The sequence below is a fragment of the Excalfactoria chinensis genome, unplaced genomic scaffold (assembly GCF_039878825.1).
Source record: "Excalfactoria chinensis isolate bCotChi1 unplaced genomic scaffold, bCotChi1.hap2 Scaffold_68, whole genome shotgun sequence".
NCBI classification, from domain to species: Eukaryota; Metazoa; Chordata; class Aves; order Galliformes; family Phasianidae; genus Excalfactoria; species Excalfactoria chinensis.
Window position 1 is genome coordinate 1,241,902 of NW_027315710.1, and position 19,181 is coordinate 1,261,082.

The 19,181-nt window shown below is 49.1% G+C and overlaps 1 protein-coding gene across 1 annotated transcript; it reads right to left on the minus strand.

The window, feature by feature from the left end:
• Positions 1-16,040: 16,040 nt before the first annotated feature.
• LOC140265142 (olfactory receptor 14J1-like) lies at positions 16,041-17,006 on the minus strand. Its single transcript, XM_072361027.1, has one exon. The coding sequence runs from the start codon at positions 17,004-17,006 to the stop codon at positions 16,041-16,043; it is 966 nt and encodes a 321-aa protein (XP_072217128.1).
• Positions 17,007-19,181: the final 2,175 nt, after the last annotated feature.

The following is a 19,181-nucleotide window of genomic DNA, read 5'->3' on the forward strand; positions in this document are numbered from 1 at the left end:
CAAGAGGATGAAACCTCTCTGGGAGGAAGGGCGATGGCAAAAGTACAAATATGGGGAAGCGTGGCAGGTTGATTATATCACCTTGCCACGATCTTGCAGTGGTAAATGCTATGTGCTTACCATGGTAGAGGCAACCACTGGGTGGCTTGAAACATACGCAGTACCCCATGCTACCGCCCGAAACACCATACTGGGTCTTGAGAAACAAGTCCTGTGGCAGCATGGCACCCCAGAACGAATTGAATCTGATAATGGGACACATTTCAAAAATTCACTTATAAATACTTGGGCCAAAGAGCACGGCATTGAATGGATTTATCATATTCCCTACCATGCACCAGCCTCTGGTAAAATTGAACGATATAATGGGTTATTAAAAACGATGTTGAAAGCAATGGGTGGTGGAACATTTAAGCACTGGGAGAAGCACCTGGCAGAAGCCACTTGGTTGGTCAATACTAGAGGATCTGTCAATCGTGATGGTCCTAGCCGATCTAGTCCCCTACACACTATAGAAGGAGATAAAGTCCCTGTTGTGCATGTGAAGAGCATGTTGGAAAAAGCTGTTTGGGTCCTTCCAGCCTCTGGAAATGGCAAACCTGTCAGTGGAACTGTTTTTGCCCAGGGACCTGGGTGCACTTGGTGGGTGATGCAGAAGGACGGGGATGTTCAAGGTGTACCACAAGGTAAATTAATGCTGGGTAGTGCAGTCAGTAATTCCATGTATCTGCGTAACCATGATGTAATAATGTAGAATAAGGGGTGAAATGTCATGGTTTTGTGCTGACAATATTCTACATCATGACATCATGTGCGGTATGAATCATTAACTGAGGGTACAAATAGTGGTAAACTGTTTTGGTGGTATAAGAAAGTGTAACAGAGGGTATGTGGAAGTGTGAAAGGTTCATGCTCCAGATCTGTGGAATGGCAGCATCCCGAGTACTCAGCTCTTGGAGGAAACTACATATCCCAGGGAACGACGCGGCCAGAGACGAATCACCAGAGGAGGAGGACACATATATAATCTCGCTCCCAGGCTGGAACATCCTTCTTTTCTCTCTGTCTATCTCTTTGGAGCGCTCCATCCCTGCCGTCTCCCTCTATCAGCAACGTTCCAGCCTGTCGCCTAGAGATCGCAGTAGGCCCCCGGTTCTCGGGGACTCTTTTTCTCTCTTTCTTTTCTCTGCCTTGTTTGATATAGTAGTTGTAGTTATATTGTATCATATTGTGTCACCTTGTATTCCAATATTATTCATATTTAGTAAAATAAGTTCTTTCCTCAGATTGCTGCCATTGTTTTTGTTCATTTCCCACCTTCTAGGGGCAGCAGCCTCTATCACGGGTAAATCTAGATAACACGATTACATGCATGCATAACCATAAGATTTTAATGATGGTTAAAAGTTAGTTAGTAGGGAAGAAAATTAAAAAGGATTTCTGTAAGCCAGAGACTGCAAAAGCAGTGCTACGAAGTTTTTCACTTAGACATTGGTGAGGTGCTGGCACAGGCTACCCAGAAACACTGTGCATACCCTGTCCTTACCAGTGTTCAAGTTCAGGCTGGGTGGCACCCTGGGCAACCTGACCTAGAGCCTGACCTCACTGTTGGCCGCAGCAGGGCGTTGGAAATAGGTGACCTTTGAGGCCCTGTGTACTGAAAGGCAGACACATGGTTTCCCCAGAGCCTTCTGTTCTCCAGGCTCAACAAGCCAAAGTCTCTCAGTCTCTCTCCAAAGGATACGCTCTTGATGCCGGCCTTACAAGTCATTTTGTCCTGATGTCCAAGTTATGTGCCCATCACATGCTATTAGTGTGGTGCCAGTCCAGGGGGTCAACAGGAAGGACACAGACACCAACATAAGGGATAGGCTTCTTTTACTGCCCATTACAATAGCATACAAAAAATAAAGCAGTGTCTGTAGTCAAAAGCAGTAAAGGAAATAAGTGAGGCAGTGGGCCTAACCATTGCTACGTGAGCTCAGTGATTAAGATATATCACCAGCTGACCCAACACTTTCCCATCACTCAGATCCACAGTCACTGGGGAGCTCCATTTGCAATGACGATATGGAGAACCTCTCCCAGCCATGGAGAACTTGTACAGCAATGCATCCATCCCACGGATAAGGCATCCACAGCCACTGTAAGCAGGTCCAGCCTTTATACCACTGAATAAACCAATCTAGGTAGCAGTCTGGGGAAATACCTGGTGCCCACCTTCTCCTCTTGGCTTTCTCCACAAAGCCTGGCCAGGGTTCAAGGAGGCACAAAAAGACTTGTGCTGTCCATGGCGGTGTACCACAGGCCTCTTTGGCAAGACTGTCTGCCCCTCTGCAACATGCTCTGTCCAGTACCTAACATGACAGCAATGCTCCCCTTTGGTCGGGCCTGCTGTTGTTATGGAAAAGCAGCCTGACAACACACAGGTTCCAGCAGCCCTGGTGATGTCACTTACACTGGGACTTCCTTTGCCATTCTCGGGGCCACAGCCTGTGAGTTTTCCTGGCTTTGCACACTAACCAGCCGAAGCCTGCCATGCTGTATGGATGTGGTCCTTCCAGGCAGCAGCTCTGCTGTGTGTGAGCAACTGCCTCCCTGCTGAAGGACTCAGAGCAGGAGCTCACATGCAGGCAACACCTTGTACACATCTGAACTGAAGTAGAGGGATCCCAGCTCCTGAGGGTCCGTGGGGAGCTGAATCCCATTTCAGCCTCAGGGTTTCCCTCTACGGATGAGATGCCTGCACTGCCTCAGCTGGATCACTGCCCGACACAGGGGAAGACCAACCAGGGGAGCAGACTAAACACCCATGATTCTGGAAGAAATAGTCAGAGACTTACTAGACCAACTGGACTGTCACAACTGTCCAGATGAGATTCACCCAAGAGTGCTGAGGGAACTGGCAGAGGTGATAGCCAAGCTACTTTCCATCATCTATCAGTGCTCTTTGTTGACTGGTGAGGTCCTAGAAGACTGGAGGCTTGTCACTGTGATCCCCATTTACAAGAAACGTTGTAAGGAGGATCCGGGGAACTACAGGCCTGTTAACCTGACCTCGGTTCCAGGGAAGGTTATGGAGCAGATTGTCTTGAGGAACTTCATGTGGCATGTGCGGGACAACTGGGGGATCAGGCCTAGCCAGCATGGGTTCATGAAGGGCAGGTCCTGTTGGACCAACCTGATCTGCTTCTATGATCTAGTGACCCATCTGATGGATGAGGGAAAGCCTATTGATGTGGCCTACCTAGACTTCAGCAAAGCCTTTGACACTGTCTCCCACATTATTCCCCTGCAGAAGCTGGCAGCCCGTGGTTTGGACGGGTACACTCTTGGCTGGGTAAGGAGCTGGCTGAAGGGCCGGGCCCAGAGAGTGGTGGTGAATGGAGTTAAATCCAGCTGGTGACCGGTCACGAGTGGTGTTCCCCAGGGGTTGGTGCTGGGGCCTGTCCTCTTCAACATCTTTATTGATGACCTCGATGGGGGCATTGAGTGCACCCTCAGTAAGTTCGCAGATGACACTAAATTTGCTGGGAGTGTGGATCAGCCTGGGGGTAGCGAGGCCCTACAGAGGGATCTGGACAGGCTGGAGAGCCGGGCTGAAGCCAATGGGATGAGGTTCAACAAGACCAAATGCCGGGTCCTGCACTTTGGCCACAACAAGCCCAGGCAGCGCTATAGGCTTGGGGCGGAGTGGCTGGAGGACTATGTGGAGGAAATGGAGCTGGGGGTACTGATTGATGCTCGGCTGAACATGAGCCCACAGTGTGCCCGGGTGGGCAAGAAGGCCAACGGCATCCTGGTGTGTATCAAGAATGGTGTGGTGAGCAGGACTAAGGAAGTCATCCTGCCCCTGTACTCGGCATTGGTGAGGCCTCACCTCGAGTACTGTGTCCAGTTTTGGGCACCTCAGCACAAGAAAGATATGGAGGTACTGGAGCAGGTCCAGAGAAGGGCAACGAGGCTCGTGAAGGGCTTGGAGAATCAGCCCTACGAGGAGAGACTAAGGAAGCTGGGGCTGTTTAGTCTGAGGAAGAGGAGGCTGAGGGGAGACCTTATTGCCGTCTGCCAGTACCTGAAAGGTTCTTACAGTGAGAGTGGGGCAGGTCTCTTCTCACAAGTGACAAGTGACAGGATGAGGGGAAATGGCCTCAAGTTGCGCCAGGGCAAGTTCAGGTTGGACTTTAGAAAACACTTCTTGACAGAAAGGGCAGTTAAACACAGGAATGGGCTCCCAGGAAGGTGGCTGAGTCACCATCACTGGATGTGTTTAAGAGCTGTTTGGATGTGGTGCTCAGGGATACGATTTAGCAGAGGGTTGTTAGAGTTAGGGTACTATGGTTAGGCTGTGGTTGGACTTGATCTTCAAAGTCTTTTCCAACGAGGGTAATTCTATGATTCTATGATTCTATGAAGCTTGGAAACTTCTGATGTGATAACCCATATCCAAGAACTTGTTCTGTGCAGGGTCTCACACAGAATGAGCAAGAGGGGACCTGACAACCAACGTGCAAACCAGCAGCTGCTGCTGGCCTCTCAGAGGCACTGGCAGATGTGAGCCTGAAAGCACAGACCCCAGCCAGGAGACCAGGGATGGCCCGTCAGCTGTTGCAGGCTGAAGTCACTGTATATTCTGAAGAACAACCGTGTGCTTCCTGCTGGACTGTGGGTTTCTGAGACCATCCGACCCTGTCAGCTCCAAAAGAAGGATAACAGACAGAGTCACTACATGTCCTTTATTCTGTAAGGTTCACTGAGAGCCTGGTTCGTTATGTACAGTGTGTATGGGCTACACTAGAAAGGTAGAAACTGAGTAGGAATTGATTTGACTAATGATATTTCAGTGAAAAACATTACAGTATATATATATAAAGAATAATAATGAATTACACATATAAAATGAACAGAACAATCAACAAAAGAGAACTTGATTTAGAAAAAAGCTGGATTACATTATATGAATTCCAAAAGATGGGCAGTTCACAGCTTTTGAAACACATTTAGTAATCACTTTCCTCACTGAATCCTTGACCTCCTGGTTCCTCATGCTGTATATAATAGGGTTCAATGTTGGAGGTACCACCGAGTACAGAACTGCCACCATCAGGTCCATGGATGGGGAGGAGACAGAGGGAGGCTTCAGGTAGGCAAAAAAGCCAGTGATGACATGCAGGGAGAGCACAGCCAGGTGAGGGAGGCACGTGGAGAAGGCTTTGTGCCGTCCCTGCTCAGAGGGCATCCTCAGCACGGCCAGGAAGATCTGCACATAGGACACCACTATGAAAACAAAGCAGCCAAAGCCTAAACTGGCACTAAAAATGATAAACACAACTTCCCTGAGGTAGAAAACTGAGCAGGAGAGCTTGAGTATCTGGGGGATTTCACAGAAAAACTGGTTGACAACATTGCCTTGGCAGAGAGGCAGTGAAAACGTGCTGGAAGTCTGTAGCAGGGAATTGAGAAACCCAGCGCCCCAGGCAGCTGCTGCCATGGTGGCACAAGCTCTGCTGTCCATCAAGGTCCCGTAGTGCAGGGGCTTGCAGATGGCAACGTAGCGGTCATAGGACATGATGGTGAGAAAAGAAAACTCTGCTGAAAGGAAGAAGAGAAAGAAAAAGAGCTGTGCAGCACATCCTGCGTAGGAGATGGCCCTGGTGTCCCAGAGAACGTTGGCCATGGCTTTGGGGAGAGTGGTGGAGATGCAGCCCAGGTCGAGGAGGGCCAGGTTGAGCAGGAAGAAGTACATGGGGGTGTGCAGGCGGCGGTCGCAGGCTATGGCTGTGATGATGAGGCCGTTACCCAGGAGGGCAGCCAGGTAGATGTCCAGCAAGAGCCAGAAGTGCAGGAGCTGCAGCTGCCGCGTGTCTGCCAACGGCAGCAGGAGGAACTCGCTGATGGAGCTGCTGTTGGGCATCTGCTGTTCCTGGGCTTGGAGTCCTGTTCAGAGTGAAGAAGATTATGACAAGTCCAGACCATCCTCAGAGACAGTCCCTCTGCTGTACTGTGAAATGTTTTCCTTTCCCTTTGGAAAATGTTTGTTTTACTCCATAACTTGAATTCATTTTCATGTGCTTCACCATCCCTAAAGAAGCAGAAGATTAAGATCCTAATTTTTCTCATTTCAGAATCCTATCCCAGCCTCCTGAATATTTTTCTCTTAGGAGCTGTTTACACATCTCATATCTTTACTCCAACTGGACTTAGAGCTCCCACCCCCAGCCTCTTTGCACTTCAGTTTGTCTTAGACAAATCTGCCTGTTTGCAGTATAAGACCACTATTAAAGTTTGCAGAAAAGAACAAAATCGTAAACTGATTCTGTCCTATTAGAAACAAGAGGCTGAAAGCACAACCTGTGTGACTGTTCACAAAACAATGGATCGATTGAAGACAAATTTGGGAGTCTCAGAGCTGAGTTCAGATTTGACAGCCCCTATGAGATTTCTGCCTCTAATCCTTTTTCCTTCCCTAAAAACAGGAGATGGAAAATCCCTGCCTTGGCTCTCCTCTTGCAAAGTACCCTCACAAACATTCTGCTGTGCAGTGGAGCTGTGATCCCCTGCCCCAGGCAGCAGCTGTGGCAGCACAAGCCCTGCCGGGGGGCTCCTTCCCCCCACACATCTCCCCGCAGCACCCTGGGCAGCTCCCCGGGCAGGCTGAGTGCTGAGCCTGGCAGGCGGCAGAGTCCCATAGCCGGCACACAGCCCCTGGGGCACAGCAGGGACCCTGCTCTGCAGGACAGCCCTGGGCACCCGCCTGAAGCCCCATATGCACAGCCTGCAGCCGTGCTGGGACATGCAGCCCTCAGGGCTGTGCTATGATGCTGCAGAACGGAAACACTCAGCTGGAACAGAAGGCTTTTTCCACAGTAAAGAAACATGCAGTGCCTGCAGCCAGATCTGCTATGGGATGTCCCGCATCTAGTTAGCCCTCTATGAATAGCATCTGCATGGTCTGCAGTGAGACTTACCGTGTCGTGATCTGTGAGCAATGCTCCTGCAGTGAGCTCACAGCCCACTCATACCGTTCACATCCTGCAAGCTCTCTCCCCTTTCTCTCCTCTCCTTCTGTCACCTGCAGGCTGTGCTGTGCACAAGAGCTGCTCCTGGGCACAGCTCTATCTCTGCAGTGCTGCCCACATTTATAAGCTCCCTGTGTTCCACGAGCCCGGCCCAGCACAGCAGAATAGGATGACATCTTCATCCTTCACACTCCTCTCCCCTGAGATATCGCTGGGTCCTCATGGCCAACTGCTCCTGAAAGAAAATAGCATCATGACTGTGTCTAACTCATTTCTTGTACAAGTATTCCCTGTGAAAGACAAACCTCAGTGGAAGCAGCTTGGACATGGCATGCAGTTGATCACTGTGTTTTACTGTTCATCCATTTGCAACACCTTTCCTGCTGTTTGTTGGCCAAAAAAAAGAGAAATCTTTCCTTTTACATGTGCCACTCGTTCTTTATGGAAAGCTAGTTGGAGCTGGTGCAAAGGAGTTTTAACACTGAGCGGGTGGCTGCAGAGGAGAACAGTGATGTGAAGAAAAGTGATGCAAGTCCCATGGGGCCAATGTGAGTAGAAATGGGGTGGGGAGGTTGAGGAGGACCTTTGTCCACACAGTAACAGAACAGAACTCACTTGGAACATTCTGGATTAATACCAGTTACACAGTGCTGCTTTAATGTTTTGTTTAAACTCAAATATAAATAGATAAACAATAAACGCCTGCCGGATTCGGCCACTTTAAGCTCTCTCCACATATCTCTTCATTTTGATGAACAAGTTCTGAAAACCTGAAGAGAATGACAGGAAGGCACAAGGCACAGGAGACTCTTTATGTTATAATGGGCCCCAGGGCTCATATGCTGCTGAGTCCATCAACCTCCAGTGCAGAGAGAAGACTGCACAAAGTGCTCAGCGAGACGAAGTCTGAAATAGCAGTGAAGTTTCTTGGAGTATTAATGGGCCCACTGAGGGACACTAACAAACAAGGTTCCCCAGGGACTTGTTAGAGCAGATAATTGGAAGCCATGAGTACAGGCAGGCAAAGGCACTGTCATGGTGGCTCTGATGCTGAGAAACCCCTCTTTTGCCATATGAATCAGACAGGCCAAGCCCTGATTCCCAGACCCTTGGCAGGAACATCCTGTCCCTCATGTTGTCTCAGGGCCATTCCTGGGCAGTGGGATGGAGGTTTGTATGATTTCTAAACAAAGACACAGGGACAGAAGATCCCATGCTCTGCATGGGGTGCAAGGATGCTATGAAGTGCATGTCCCATGTGTGCCCTGTGTGTTCTCGCAGGCTGTGGGATGTGTGAAGGGCCCAGTCTGAACAAGCAGTCAATCCCAGTGAAACTCTGAACTTCATATCTTTCAGTTCCAGTGCCCTACTTTACACATTCTCCAATAGAGTAATGTCATTTTTGTTCTGAGCTGACCAGAAGTGCGCCCAGTGCTCCAGGTGATCCTGTAGCAGTGCAGAGCAGAGAGGGATGATCATTTCCCTCACCCAGCTGGCAATACCTTGCTTGATGCACTCCAGGGGCCAGTTGGCCTTCCTTGATCCATTGGCATTTTGCTGACTCTCATTAAATTTGATGTTGACCAGGTTCCCCCAATCCTTTTCAGTCAGACCTCTCTGCAGTGTCCCATATCCAGTCAGTGTGTATGTCCAGGGTTGCCCCTACCCAGGTGCACAATCAGGCACTTTTCTTGTTATGCTTTATGCACTTGGTGCTTAGGACCAACTGGTACCCACTTCTCTGAGTTGTCCACATCTCTCTGCAAGTCCTCTCCACCCTCAGTGTAGGTAACAGCATCTCCTCATCTGGTCTCATCAGCAAACTTGCTCATATCATCTTCTAGTCCTGCATGCAAGTCATTCACAAAGTCATGAAAGTGAAGTGGCCCTAAAATGGAGCCCTGGGGAACCCTGAGGGTGACCATCTAACACACTGGAATCCCTTGGTTAACTAAATGGATAGCCTTGTAATCAAAAGACCTATAGTAAAACAGGACCTTCCCCTCTGGAAGTTGTGTTGGCTGTGACCAGTGACAGAATTGTTCTTCAGGTGCTTTTCAATCACTCTCACCATCACTTTCTCCATAATTTTACCAGGCACTGGAATGAGACAGGTCCGAAATTACCTCTGTCATCTTTCTTGCAGGAACAGCTGGACTATGGTGGTGACGATGGTACTCCTCAGTTGGTGGTGCCCCCCGAGTCCAACCGCTCTTCACCCACCATTAGAACTTCACCAACTAAGAAAAAATGACGGGTCATTGTTATTGGTGACTCTGCGCTGAAGGGAGCACAAGGGCCAATATGTCGGCCAGACCCTCTACATAGGGAGGTCTGTTGCCTCTGAGGTGCCCGGGTTAAGGATGTGAGGATGAAACTTTCTTCCCTAGTCCACCCCTCTGACTACTATCCCCTATTGCTATTCCAAGTTGGTAGTGATGAGTTAGGCAGAAGGACTCTGAAAAAGGATTTTAGAGCCTTGGGGCGACAGGTAAAGGGTTCGGGAGCACAAGTTGTGTTCACCTCTATTCCTCCTGCTTCAGGGAAGAATGAGGGATTCAATATAACGAGCCAACAGATCAATAGCTGGCTCCGAGCTTGGTGTGCCCGGCAGGGGTTTGGGTTTTTTGACCTTGGGTCCCACCGGTCAAAAGGGATCTTAAGGAGAGAATTGGGTAGGTTCATCCAGAGGGCTTTAAACTAGGTATGAAGGGGGGTGGGGCAGTAGCTGGGGCCACCAAAATGGAAACTGCATGCAATGTTCCTGTGCTTGCAGGAGAGGGGAAGCCCCTCTAAGCCCCCAAAGTCTTGGCCCTTGGTGAAGGAGGAGGGTGACTCCCCCCCTTGTAGGAAAAACACGAGGGCTGGTGTTAAGCTGGTGGCTGTGGAAACACCTAATAGTAGTCACAAGGCTATTAGGGCTGCTGCTGATCGCAAGGAGGCCAAACTCAGGTGCCTTTATGCTAATGCACACAGCATGGGTAATAAACAAGAGGAGCTGGAGGCCACAGTGTGTTCAGACAATTTTGATATAGTTGCCGTCATAGAAACATGGTGGAATGACTCCCACAGCTGGAGTGCAGTGATTGAGGGCTACCAACTTTTAAAAACGAAAAGGCTAGGTAGGAAAGGCGGTGGTGTAGCTCTCTATGTTAAAAAAGACTGTGAATGCAGAAATCAATATCAGATGTGGAAATCGATAACTGTGAGGATAGGGTTGAAAGCTTATGGATCAGAATAAAAGCTAAGGCCAACAATACCAATGTTATTGTGGGAGTTTGCTACAAGCCACCTACCCAGGATGATGGTTGATGGGATGCTTTATAAACAACTGGGGGAGGCCTTGAGGTCACTCCCCCTCGTTCTGGTCCGTTCCCGGACATCTGCTGGAATTACAATACAGCAGATAGGGAACAATCTCAGAGGTTCCTAGAGTGTGTGGGAGATAACTTCCTGACACAGCTGGTGAAGGAGCCAACAAAGGAAAGCTAAATTCTGGACCTGCTGTTTGTTAACAGAGATGGTCTGGTGGGGGATATAAAGGTTGAAGGCCGTCTGGGACAAAGTGATCATGAAATGCTGGTCGAACCACGGAGGGGATTCAGCAGAACTGCCACCTTGGATTCCAGAGGGCGGACTTCAACCTCCTTAGGACCGTGGTTAAGAGGATCCCCTGGGGGGTAACTTTGGAGAGCGTGGGAGCCCAGGAAGGCTCTGCCTCTGGTGGCACAGTGGTATAAGTTGCTGCTTGCAACACCAGAGGCCCGGGGTTCGAATCCCCCCTGTGGCGGGGATTGCTGCTCTGCTACACAGAGGGCTCGAATCCTGGGAGTTGGACTCGATGATCTCTAAGGTCCCTTCCAACTCGCACGATACTGTGATACTGTGATACTGTGAAGGCTGGGAATACTTTAAGTAAATTGTCCTAAAAGCACAGGAGCTGACTGTCCCAAAATTGTGAAAGATGAGCCGACGGGCGAGGAGGCCAGGCTGGATGACCAGTGATCTTTGGCTCGATCTAAAGAACAAAAAGAGAGTTTACGGTCTCTGGAAGAATGGGGGAGCTACTTCTGAGGACTACAGGTTTGTAGTGAGGCTGTGCAGGGAGAAATTTAGGAAGGTCAAGGCGCAGCAAGAACTGAGCTTGCCTGCTAAGGTTAAGGAGAATAGTAAATGTTTTTATAAACACATCAATGCCAAGAGGAAGGCTAAGGAAAATCTCCATCCCTTGTTGGATTCTGAGGGCAACTTGGTCACTGAGGATCGGAACAAGGCTGAGGTACTTAATACCTTCCTTGCCTTGGTCTTCAATAGTTATGTTTGTAACTCCCTGGAAACGCAGCCCCCTACACTGGTAGATGGGAAGGGGGAACCAAATGAGCCTTGTGTGATTCGCGATGAGATGGTTCTGGACCCACTTCAAAAACTGAATGTTTATAAGTCCATGGGGCTTGATGGTTTGCACCCTAGAGTGCTGAGGGAGTTGGTGGATGTAGTCACCAAACCACTGTCCATCATTTTTCAGCAGTCTTGGCTGACTGGGGATGTCCCGGTGGATTGGAGGCTGGCAAATGTGACGCCCGTCTTCAAAAAGGGCCGGAAAGATGATCCTGGCAGCTACAGGCCCATCAGTCTCACCTCGGTGCCTGGGAAGGTTATGGAAAGGATAATCTCAAGTGTCATCATGGATCAGCTAAAGGTCAGCCAAGGGATCAGGCCTAGTCAGCATGGATTTATGAATGGTAGATCCTGCCTGACTAACCTGATTTCATTCTATGACAAGGTGACCCGCTTGGTAGATGAAGGAAAGGCTGTCAACATGGTCTACCTGGACTTCAGTAAGGCCTTTGACACTGTCCCCCATCACATTCTGGTAGAGAAGCTGGCTGCCCGTGGTTTGGATGGGTGTACGCTCCGCTGGGTGAAGAACTGGTTGGATGGCCAAGCCCAGAGAGTTGTGGTCAATGGAGTGGAATCCAGTTAGCAGCCAGTAACAAGTGGTGTCCCCCAGGGCTCAGTGCTGGGACCGCTTTTGTTTAACATCTTCATTGATGATCTGGATGGGGGGATTGAGTGCAACCTCAGTAAGTTCGCAGACAACACTAAGCTGGGAGGGAGTGTTGATCTGCCTGAGGAGAGAAGGGCACTACAGAGGAACCTGGATAGATTGGATCGATGGGCCAAGGTTAACGGCATGTGTTTCAATAGGGCCAAGTGTCGGGTCCTGCATTTTGGTCACAACAACCCCAGGCAACCCTACAGGCTTGGGGAACTGTGGCTGGAAAGCTGCCTGATGGAAAGGGATCTTGGTGTGTTGATGGACAGTCAGCTGAATATGAGCCAGGAGTGTGCCCAGGTGGCCAAGAGGGCCAATGGCATCCTGACTTGTATCAAGAATGGTGTGGTGAGCAGGACTGGGAACTTCATCCTGCCCCTGCAATAGCATTGATGAGGCCTCACCTCGAGTACTGTGTCCAGTTTTGGGCACCTCAGTACAAAAAAGACATGGAGGTACTGGAGCAGGTATAGAGAAGGGCAACGAGGCTTGTGAAGGGCTTGGAGAATCAGCCCTACGAGGAAAGGATAAGGAAGCTGGGGCTTCCTGAGTGCATGCTTGATCTCCCTGTTCCTCATGCTGTAGATAATAAGATTCAGTGTTGGAGGAACCACTGTGTATAGAAGTGTCACTGTCAGATCCAGGAGTGGGGAAGAAACGGATAACGGCTTCAGGTAGGCAAAAAAGGCAGTGCTGACAAGCAGGGAGACCACAGCCAGGTGAGGGAGGCACGCGGAGAAGGCTTTGTGCCGTCCCTGCACAGAGGGCATCATTAGCACAGCAAGGAAGATCTGCACATAGGACACCACTGTGAAAACAAAGCAGCCAAAGACTAAGCTGCCGCTAAAGAAGAGGAACACAACTTCCCTGAGGTAGGAGGCTGAGCAGAAGAGCTTGAGGATCTGTGGGATTTCACAGAAAAACTGGTTGACAACATTGCCTTGGCAGAGAAGAAGTTGAATCTTCCCACCAGCATCCCATTAAACATTGATACAGTGTGACAGATGACAGCAGAGGGGCAGTCTGACATGGAGGTGCACATGAAGCAAAGGTTTGCCACTGAATTCCTCCAAGCGGAAAACAGGTGCACTCGTTGACATTCACCAAAGCTTGCTGAATGTTTCTGTAGACCAAATGGTGGATGTGAGCAGAGTGAGGCAGTGCGAGGTGTGTTTCAGCAATGCTAAGTGTGGTAACCTTTGCTTGGTACATTTGCTTGTGAGCATGGCATGTAGGCTCCTCTTCCCTCCCCTCAGTTTCCCATTGGTGTTCTCCAGGCTTCTCCTGACCTCCTCATGTCAGTCATCTCATTAGGGGCAGCTTTCTACCTACCAGCCTAGGCTCCAGAATGGCTCCTGTGGAACCTGAGTAACTTTAATCAGACCTTTGTGCAGGATTCCTCTACCACAGACCATCCTGGAGGCAGCGACCACCTCCGTGTACAAAATATAAGAAGCCCTGAAGGAAGCTGTGATCATTGGAGTGGAATTGTGGTCAATGGAGTGAAATCCAGTTGGCGGCCGATCACAAGCGGTGTCCCCCATTGCTCAGTGCTGGGACCGCTTCTGTTTAACATCTTCATTGATAATCTGGATGGGGGGATTGAATGCACCTTAAGTAAGTTGGCAGACGACACAAGTTGGGAGGGAGTGTTGATCTGCCTGAGGGGAGAAGGGCACTACAGAGGGACCTGGATAGATTGGACTGATGGGCCAAGGTTAACGGAGTGAGTTCCAATGGGATCAATTGTTGGGTCCTGTGTTTTGGTCACAACAACCCCAGGCAACCCTACAGGCTTGGGGAGGTGTGGCTGGAAATCTGCCTGATGGAAAGGGACCTTGGTGTGCTGATGGACAGTCGGCTGAATATGAGCCAGCAGTGTGCCCAGGTGGCCAAGAAGGCCAATGGCATCCTGGCTTGTATCAAGAATGGTGTGGTGAGCAGGACTGGGAACTTCATCCTGCCCCTGCAATAGCATTGATGAGGCCAAACCTTGAGTACTGCGTTCAGTTTTGGGCACCTGTCGTGGGTTAGCCTAAAATCTACCTGCACCCATGACAGGGGGGCAGTCGGCCCGCAGGCCGCTGGCCCAGAAGGAAAAGAAATTCAGGGAAAATGAAATAAATACAGCGGCAGCGATCTAAGGAGGCACACTTATTTACTAAATACTATATCGAAATACAGAATAGCACAATATAATACAATATAATTGGAATTAAGGCTAACGAATCAAGTAAAATAAGAGAGAGTGAGTCCCGAAACCGAGAGGCCTACTGTAACTCTAGGCGAAACGGCCGGAACGCTCCCACACGGCTCTCCCCCTGGCTGGCAGGATCCAAGAGAGCGAGTCCAGCACTGAAGTGAGATTATATAGTCCTGGTCATATGACTGACCGTGTTGTTCCCTGGGACATGCAGTCTTCTTTCTGTGAGCAGCAGATTCGTCAAAATTATCTATGCTTAACATGATGGTATGATGTGGAATACTGATAGCAAAATTACAAAATTGCAAAACCATGACATTCCACCCCTTATTCTACATCATTACATTATGCTTATTACACACACACACACATATATAGTTGTGAGCAATCAGCAACCTTATTTTCTTAAGAATTTATATCTATTTTCATGCAAATCCTTAGGCTGAAAATAAAACTTTATAACTTAACACCCTATTATTTACTAAATCGAGGAAATGGCAAAACTGCCGGAAAGAGGAACATGATAACGGTGGAGGGAGAAAAAGGGGAAAGGCAGCACTAGTGGGGCCTCCCCCACATCAAGGTGCACTCATCCTTTCCCTAAGCTACAGGGCCGCTGCATGGAGGACTTCTTGGGACTGTCCTCCTCTGTCTCCATCAATCTGGATATCAGGTCAGGAGCCCAGAGCATAAGCAGAGGGGAGAAGCAAGTACAAAAAAGTACAAAAAAGACATGGAGGTGCTGGAGCAGGACCAGAGAAGGGCAAAGAGGCTTGTGAAGGGCTTGGAGAATCAGCCCTACGAGGAGAGGCTGAGGAAGCTGGGGCTGTTTAGTCTGGGGAAGAGGAGGCTGAGGGGAGACCATATCACTCTCTTGGAGTATCAGTAAGGTGCTTACAGAGAGAACAGAGCAAGTCTCTACTCACTGGTGACAAGTGACAGGACGAGGGGAAATGGCCTCAAGTTGCACCAAGGTAAGTTTAGTTTGAACAATTGGAAACACTTCCTTACAGAAAGGGTAGCTAAACACTGGAATGGGCTCCCAGGGAGGTGCTTGAATCACCATCAATGGATGTGTTTAAGAGCTGTTTGGATGTGGTGCTCAGGGATATGATTTAGCAGAGGTTTGTTAGAGTTAGGGTACTATGGTTAGGCTGTGGTTGGACTTGATGATCTTCAAAGTCTTTTCCAACCTGGGTAATTTTGTGATTCTATGATTCTATGAAGCTTGGAAACTTCTGACCTGAGAACCCATATCCAAGTACTTGTCCTGTGCAGAGTCTCACAGGTAATGAAGAAGAGGGGACCTGACAATCAACGTGCAAACCAGCTGCTGCTGCTGGCCTCTCAGCGGTACTGACAGATGTGAGCCTGAAAGCACAGACCCCAGCCAGGATCCCAGGGATGGCCCATCAGCTGCTGCAGGCTGAAGCCACCGCACAGTTTGATGAACAGCTGTGTGCTTCCTGCTGGACTGTGGGTTTCTGAGAACATCCGACCCCATTAGATCCAACAGAAGGAGGACAGACAGAGTCACTGCACATAATTTATTCTGTAAGGTTCATAGACAGCCTGGTTCATTATGTACAGTGTGAATGGGCTACACTAGAATGGTACAAACTGAGCAGGAATTGATTTGACTAGTGATGTTTTAGTGAAAAACATTACAGTATATGTATATATAAAAGAAGAATAATGAATTACACATATAACATGAACGGAACAATCAATAAAAGAGAGCTTGATTCAGAAAAAAGCTGGATTACATTATATGAATTCCAAAAGATCGGCCGTTCACTGATATTGAAACATATTTGGTCATCACTTTCCTCACTGCATCCTTGACCTCCCTGTTCCTCATGCTGTAGATGAGGGGGTTCACTGCTGGAGGTACCACCGAGTACAGAACTGCCACCATCAGGACCATGGATGGGGAGGAGATGGAGGGGGGCTTCAGGTAGGCAAAAGAGGCAGTGCTGAGAAACAGGGAGACCACGACCAGGTGAGGGAGGCACGTGGAGAAGGCTTTGTGCCGTCCCTGCTCAGAGGGCATTCTCAGCACGGCCATGAAGATCTGCACATAGGACACAACTATGAAAACAAAGCAGCCAAAGGCTAAACTGATACTAAAAATGAGAAACACAACTTCCCTGAGATATGATTCTGAGCAGGAGAGCTTGAGGATCTGTGGGATTTCACAGAAAAACTGGTTGACAACATTGCCTTGGCAGAGAGGCAGTGAAAACGTACTGGCAGTGTGCAGCAGGGAATTGAGAACCCCAGCGCCCCAGGCAGCTGCTGCCATGGTGGCACAAGCTCTGCTGTCCATCAAGGTCCCGTAGTGCAGGGGCTTGCAGATGGCAACGTAGCGGTCATAGGACATGATGGTGAGAAGGGAAAACTCTGCTGAGATGAAGAAGACAAAGAAGAAGATCTGTGCAGCACATCCTGCGTAGGAGATGGCCCTGGTGTCCCAGAGGGCGTTGGCCATGGCTTTGGGGAGAGTGGTGGAGATGCAGCCCAGGTCGAGGAGGGCCAGGTTGAGCAGGAAGAAGTACATGGGGGTGTGCAGGCGGCGGTCGCAGGCTACGGCTGTGCTGATGAGGCCGTTGCCCAGGAGGGCAGCCAGGTAGATGCCCAGCAAGAGCCAGAAGTGCAGGAGCTGCAGCTGCCGCGTGTCTGCCAACGGCAGCAGGAGGAACTCGCTGATGGAGCTGCTGTTGGGCATCTGCTGTTCCTGGGCTTGGAGTCCTGCTCAGAGTGCAGAAGGTAATGACATGTTCAGATCATTCTCAGAGACACTCCTCCTGCTACAATATGACATGTTTTCATTCTCCTAAAACAGTGTACATTTAGCACCATTACTTGCATTTAATTTCATGTCGTTCAGCATTTTTTAAGCAGAAGCAGCATTTGGAGCTCTAATTTTCCTCTTCTTTTTTTTATATTACTCCGTCTGTCTGGATATTTTTATCTGTTTCATGTCTCATATGTTTACACCAACTGCTCTCAGAACCCCCCAAGCCCAGCCTCTGACTTTTAAATTCTGTGTGAAAAAGCTGCCTGTTGGCAGGTTAGGTGAATTATTCTTGTCTTCAGAAAATGATTATAATTACAGCTGGTTCCACCCTGCGAGAAAGGAGAGATTGAAAGAAAATCACGTGTTTCACAATACAACTTTTGGATGGAAGGAAAATTCTCAGAGCTGTGACAGCCCCTTTCAGATTTCTGCCTCCAATCATTTCTCCCTTCCCTCAGAACAGGAAATGGGAAATCCCAGCCTTGGCTCTCCTCTCACAAAGTACCCTCACAAACATCCTGCTGTGCAGTGGAGCTGTGATCCCCTGCCCCAGGCAGCAGCTGTGGCAGCACAAGCCCTGCCGGGGGGCTCCTTCCCCCCACACGTCTCCCCGCAGCACCCTGGGCAGCTCTCCGGGCAGGCTGAGTGCTGAGCCTGGCAGGCGGCAGAGTCCCATAGCCGGCACACAGCCCCTGGGGCACAGCAGGGACCCTGCTCTACAGGACAGCCCTGGGCACCTGCCTGCAGCCCCGTATGCACAGCCTGCAGCTGTGCTGGGACACGCAGCCCTCAGGGCTGTACTCTGACACTGCAGCACGGAAGCCCTCAGCTGGAGTAGAAGGCTTTTTCCACAGTAAAGAAACATGCAATTCTTGCAGCCAGATCTGCTATAGGATATCCCATTTAAGATAACCCTCTTTGAAAAGCATGGTCTGCAGTGAGACTTACCGTGTCATCATTTGTGAGCAATGCTCCTGCAGTGAGCTCACAGCCCACTCACACCTCACACATTCTGCAAGCTCTCGTCCTTTCTCTCCTCTCCTTCTGTCACCTGCAGGCTGTGCTGTCCTGGGCACAGCTGTCTCTGTACAGCACCACCCACTTTTATGAGCTCCCTGTGTCCCAGGAGCCCAGCCCAGCTCAGCAGCAGAGGATGTCATCTTTATCCTTCCCACTCGTCTCCCCTGAGATGTCCCTGTCTCTTCTTGGCCAACAGCTCCTGAAAGACAACAGCATCATGACTGTACTTTGAAATCACTGAATTAAACACCAGATTTCAAGTGGACAGTGATTAATTCCTGACATATGGGGAGTTCTCCCAGAGACTGTTTGATGAAACAAAAAGGGCATCCAGAGAAAGACAGAGAGGGTTGAACTTCCCTGTGAAGGGCAGGGATCCAGCTGAGTTACTGCAGGCATCTCATCTCTAAAGGGAAACCCTGAGGCTGAAATGCGGTTCAAATAGTTGCGAAAAAAGAGAAGACAACGATAGAAATCAATGAGAATGTGTTAACCCTTCTCAGTTTGTGAAATACTCACGAGTCCTGTTCAGTTTAAGTTCATACCTCCCAACTACCTGGCTGATCTATCCCAGGGAGATTACTGTAATTTGATCCATTCCTTAAAAGTCTGATGGACTTTGTTGTCAAATCCTTCACTGTGATTCTATCTATCCCATCCTACCTGTGTATAACTCATTTCTTGTACAAGTATTCCCTGTGAAAGACAAACCATAATGGAAGCAGCTTGGACATGGCATCACTGTATTTTACTGTTCATCCAATTGCATCACCTTTTCTTCCATTTGCTGGCCAAAAAAAAAAAAAAAAAAAAAAAAAAAAAAAGGAATTTTTCCTTTTCAGTCTGCAGCAGTTGGTGCAAAGCAGGTTTAACAGTGAGCGGATGAATGCAGAGAAGAAGAATGAAGTGAGGAAAAGTGATACAAGTCCCATGGGGCCAATGTTAGCAGAAATTGGGTACGGTGGTTGAGGAGGACCTTTGTCCACACAGTAGCAGAACACTGGGGACATCCTGGATTGACATCAGTTGCACAGTGCAGCTTTAATGTCTTGATTAAACCCAAGTATAAATTAATAGACAATA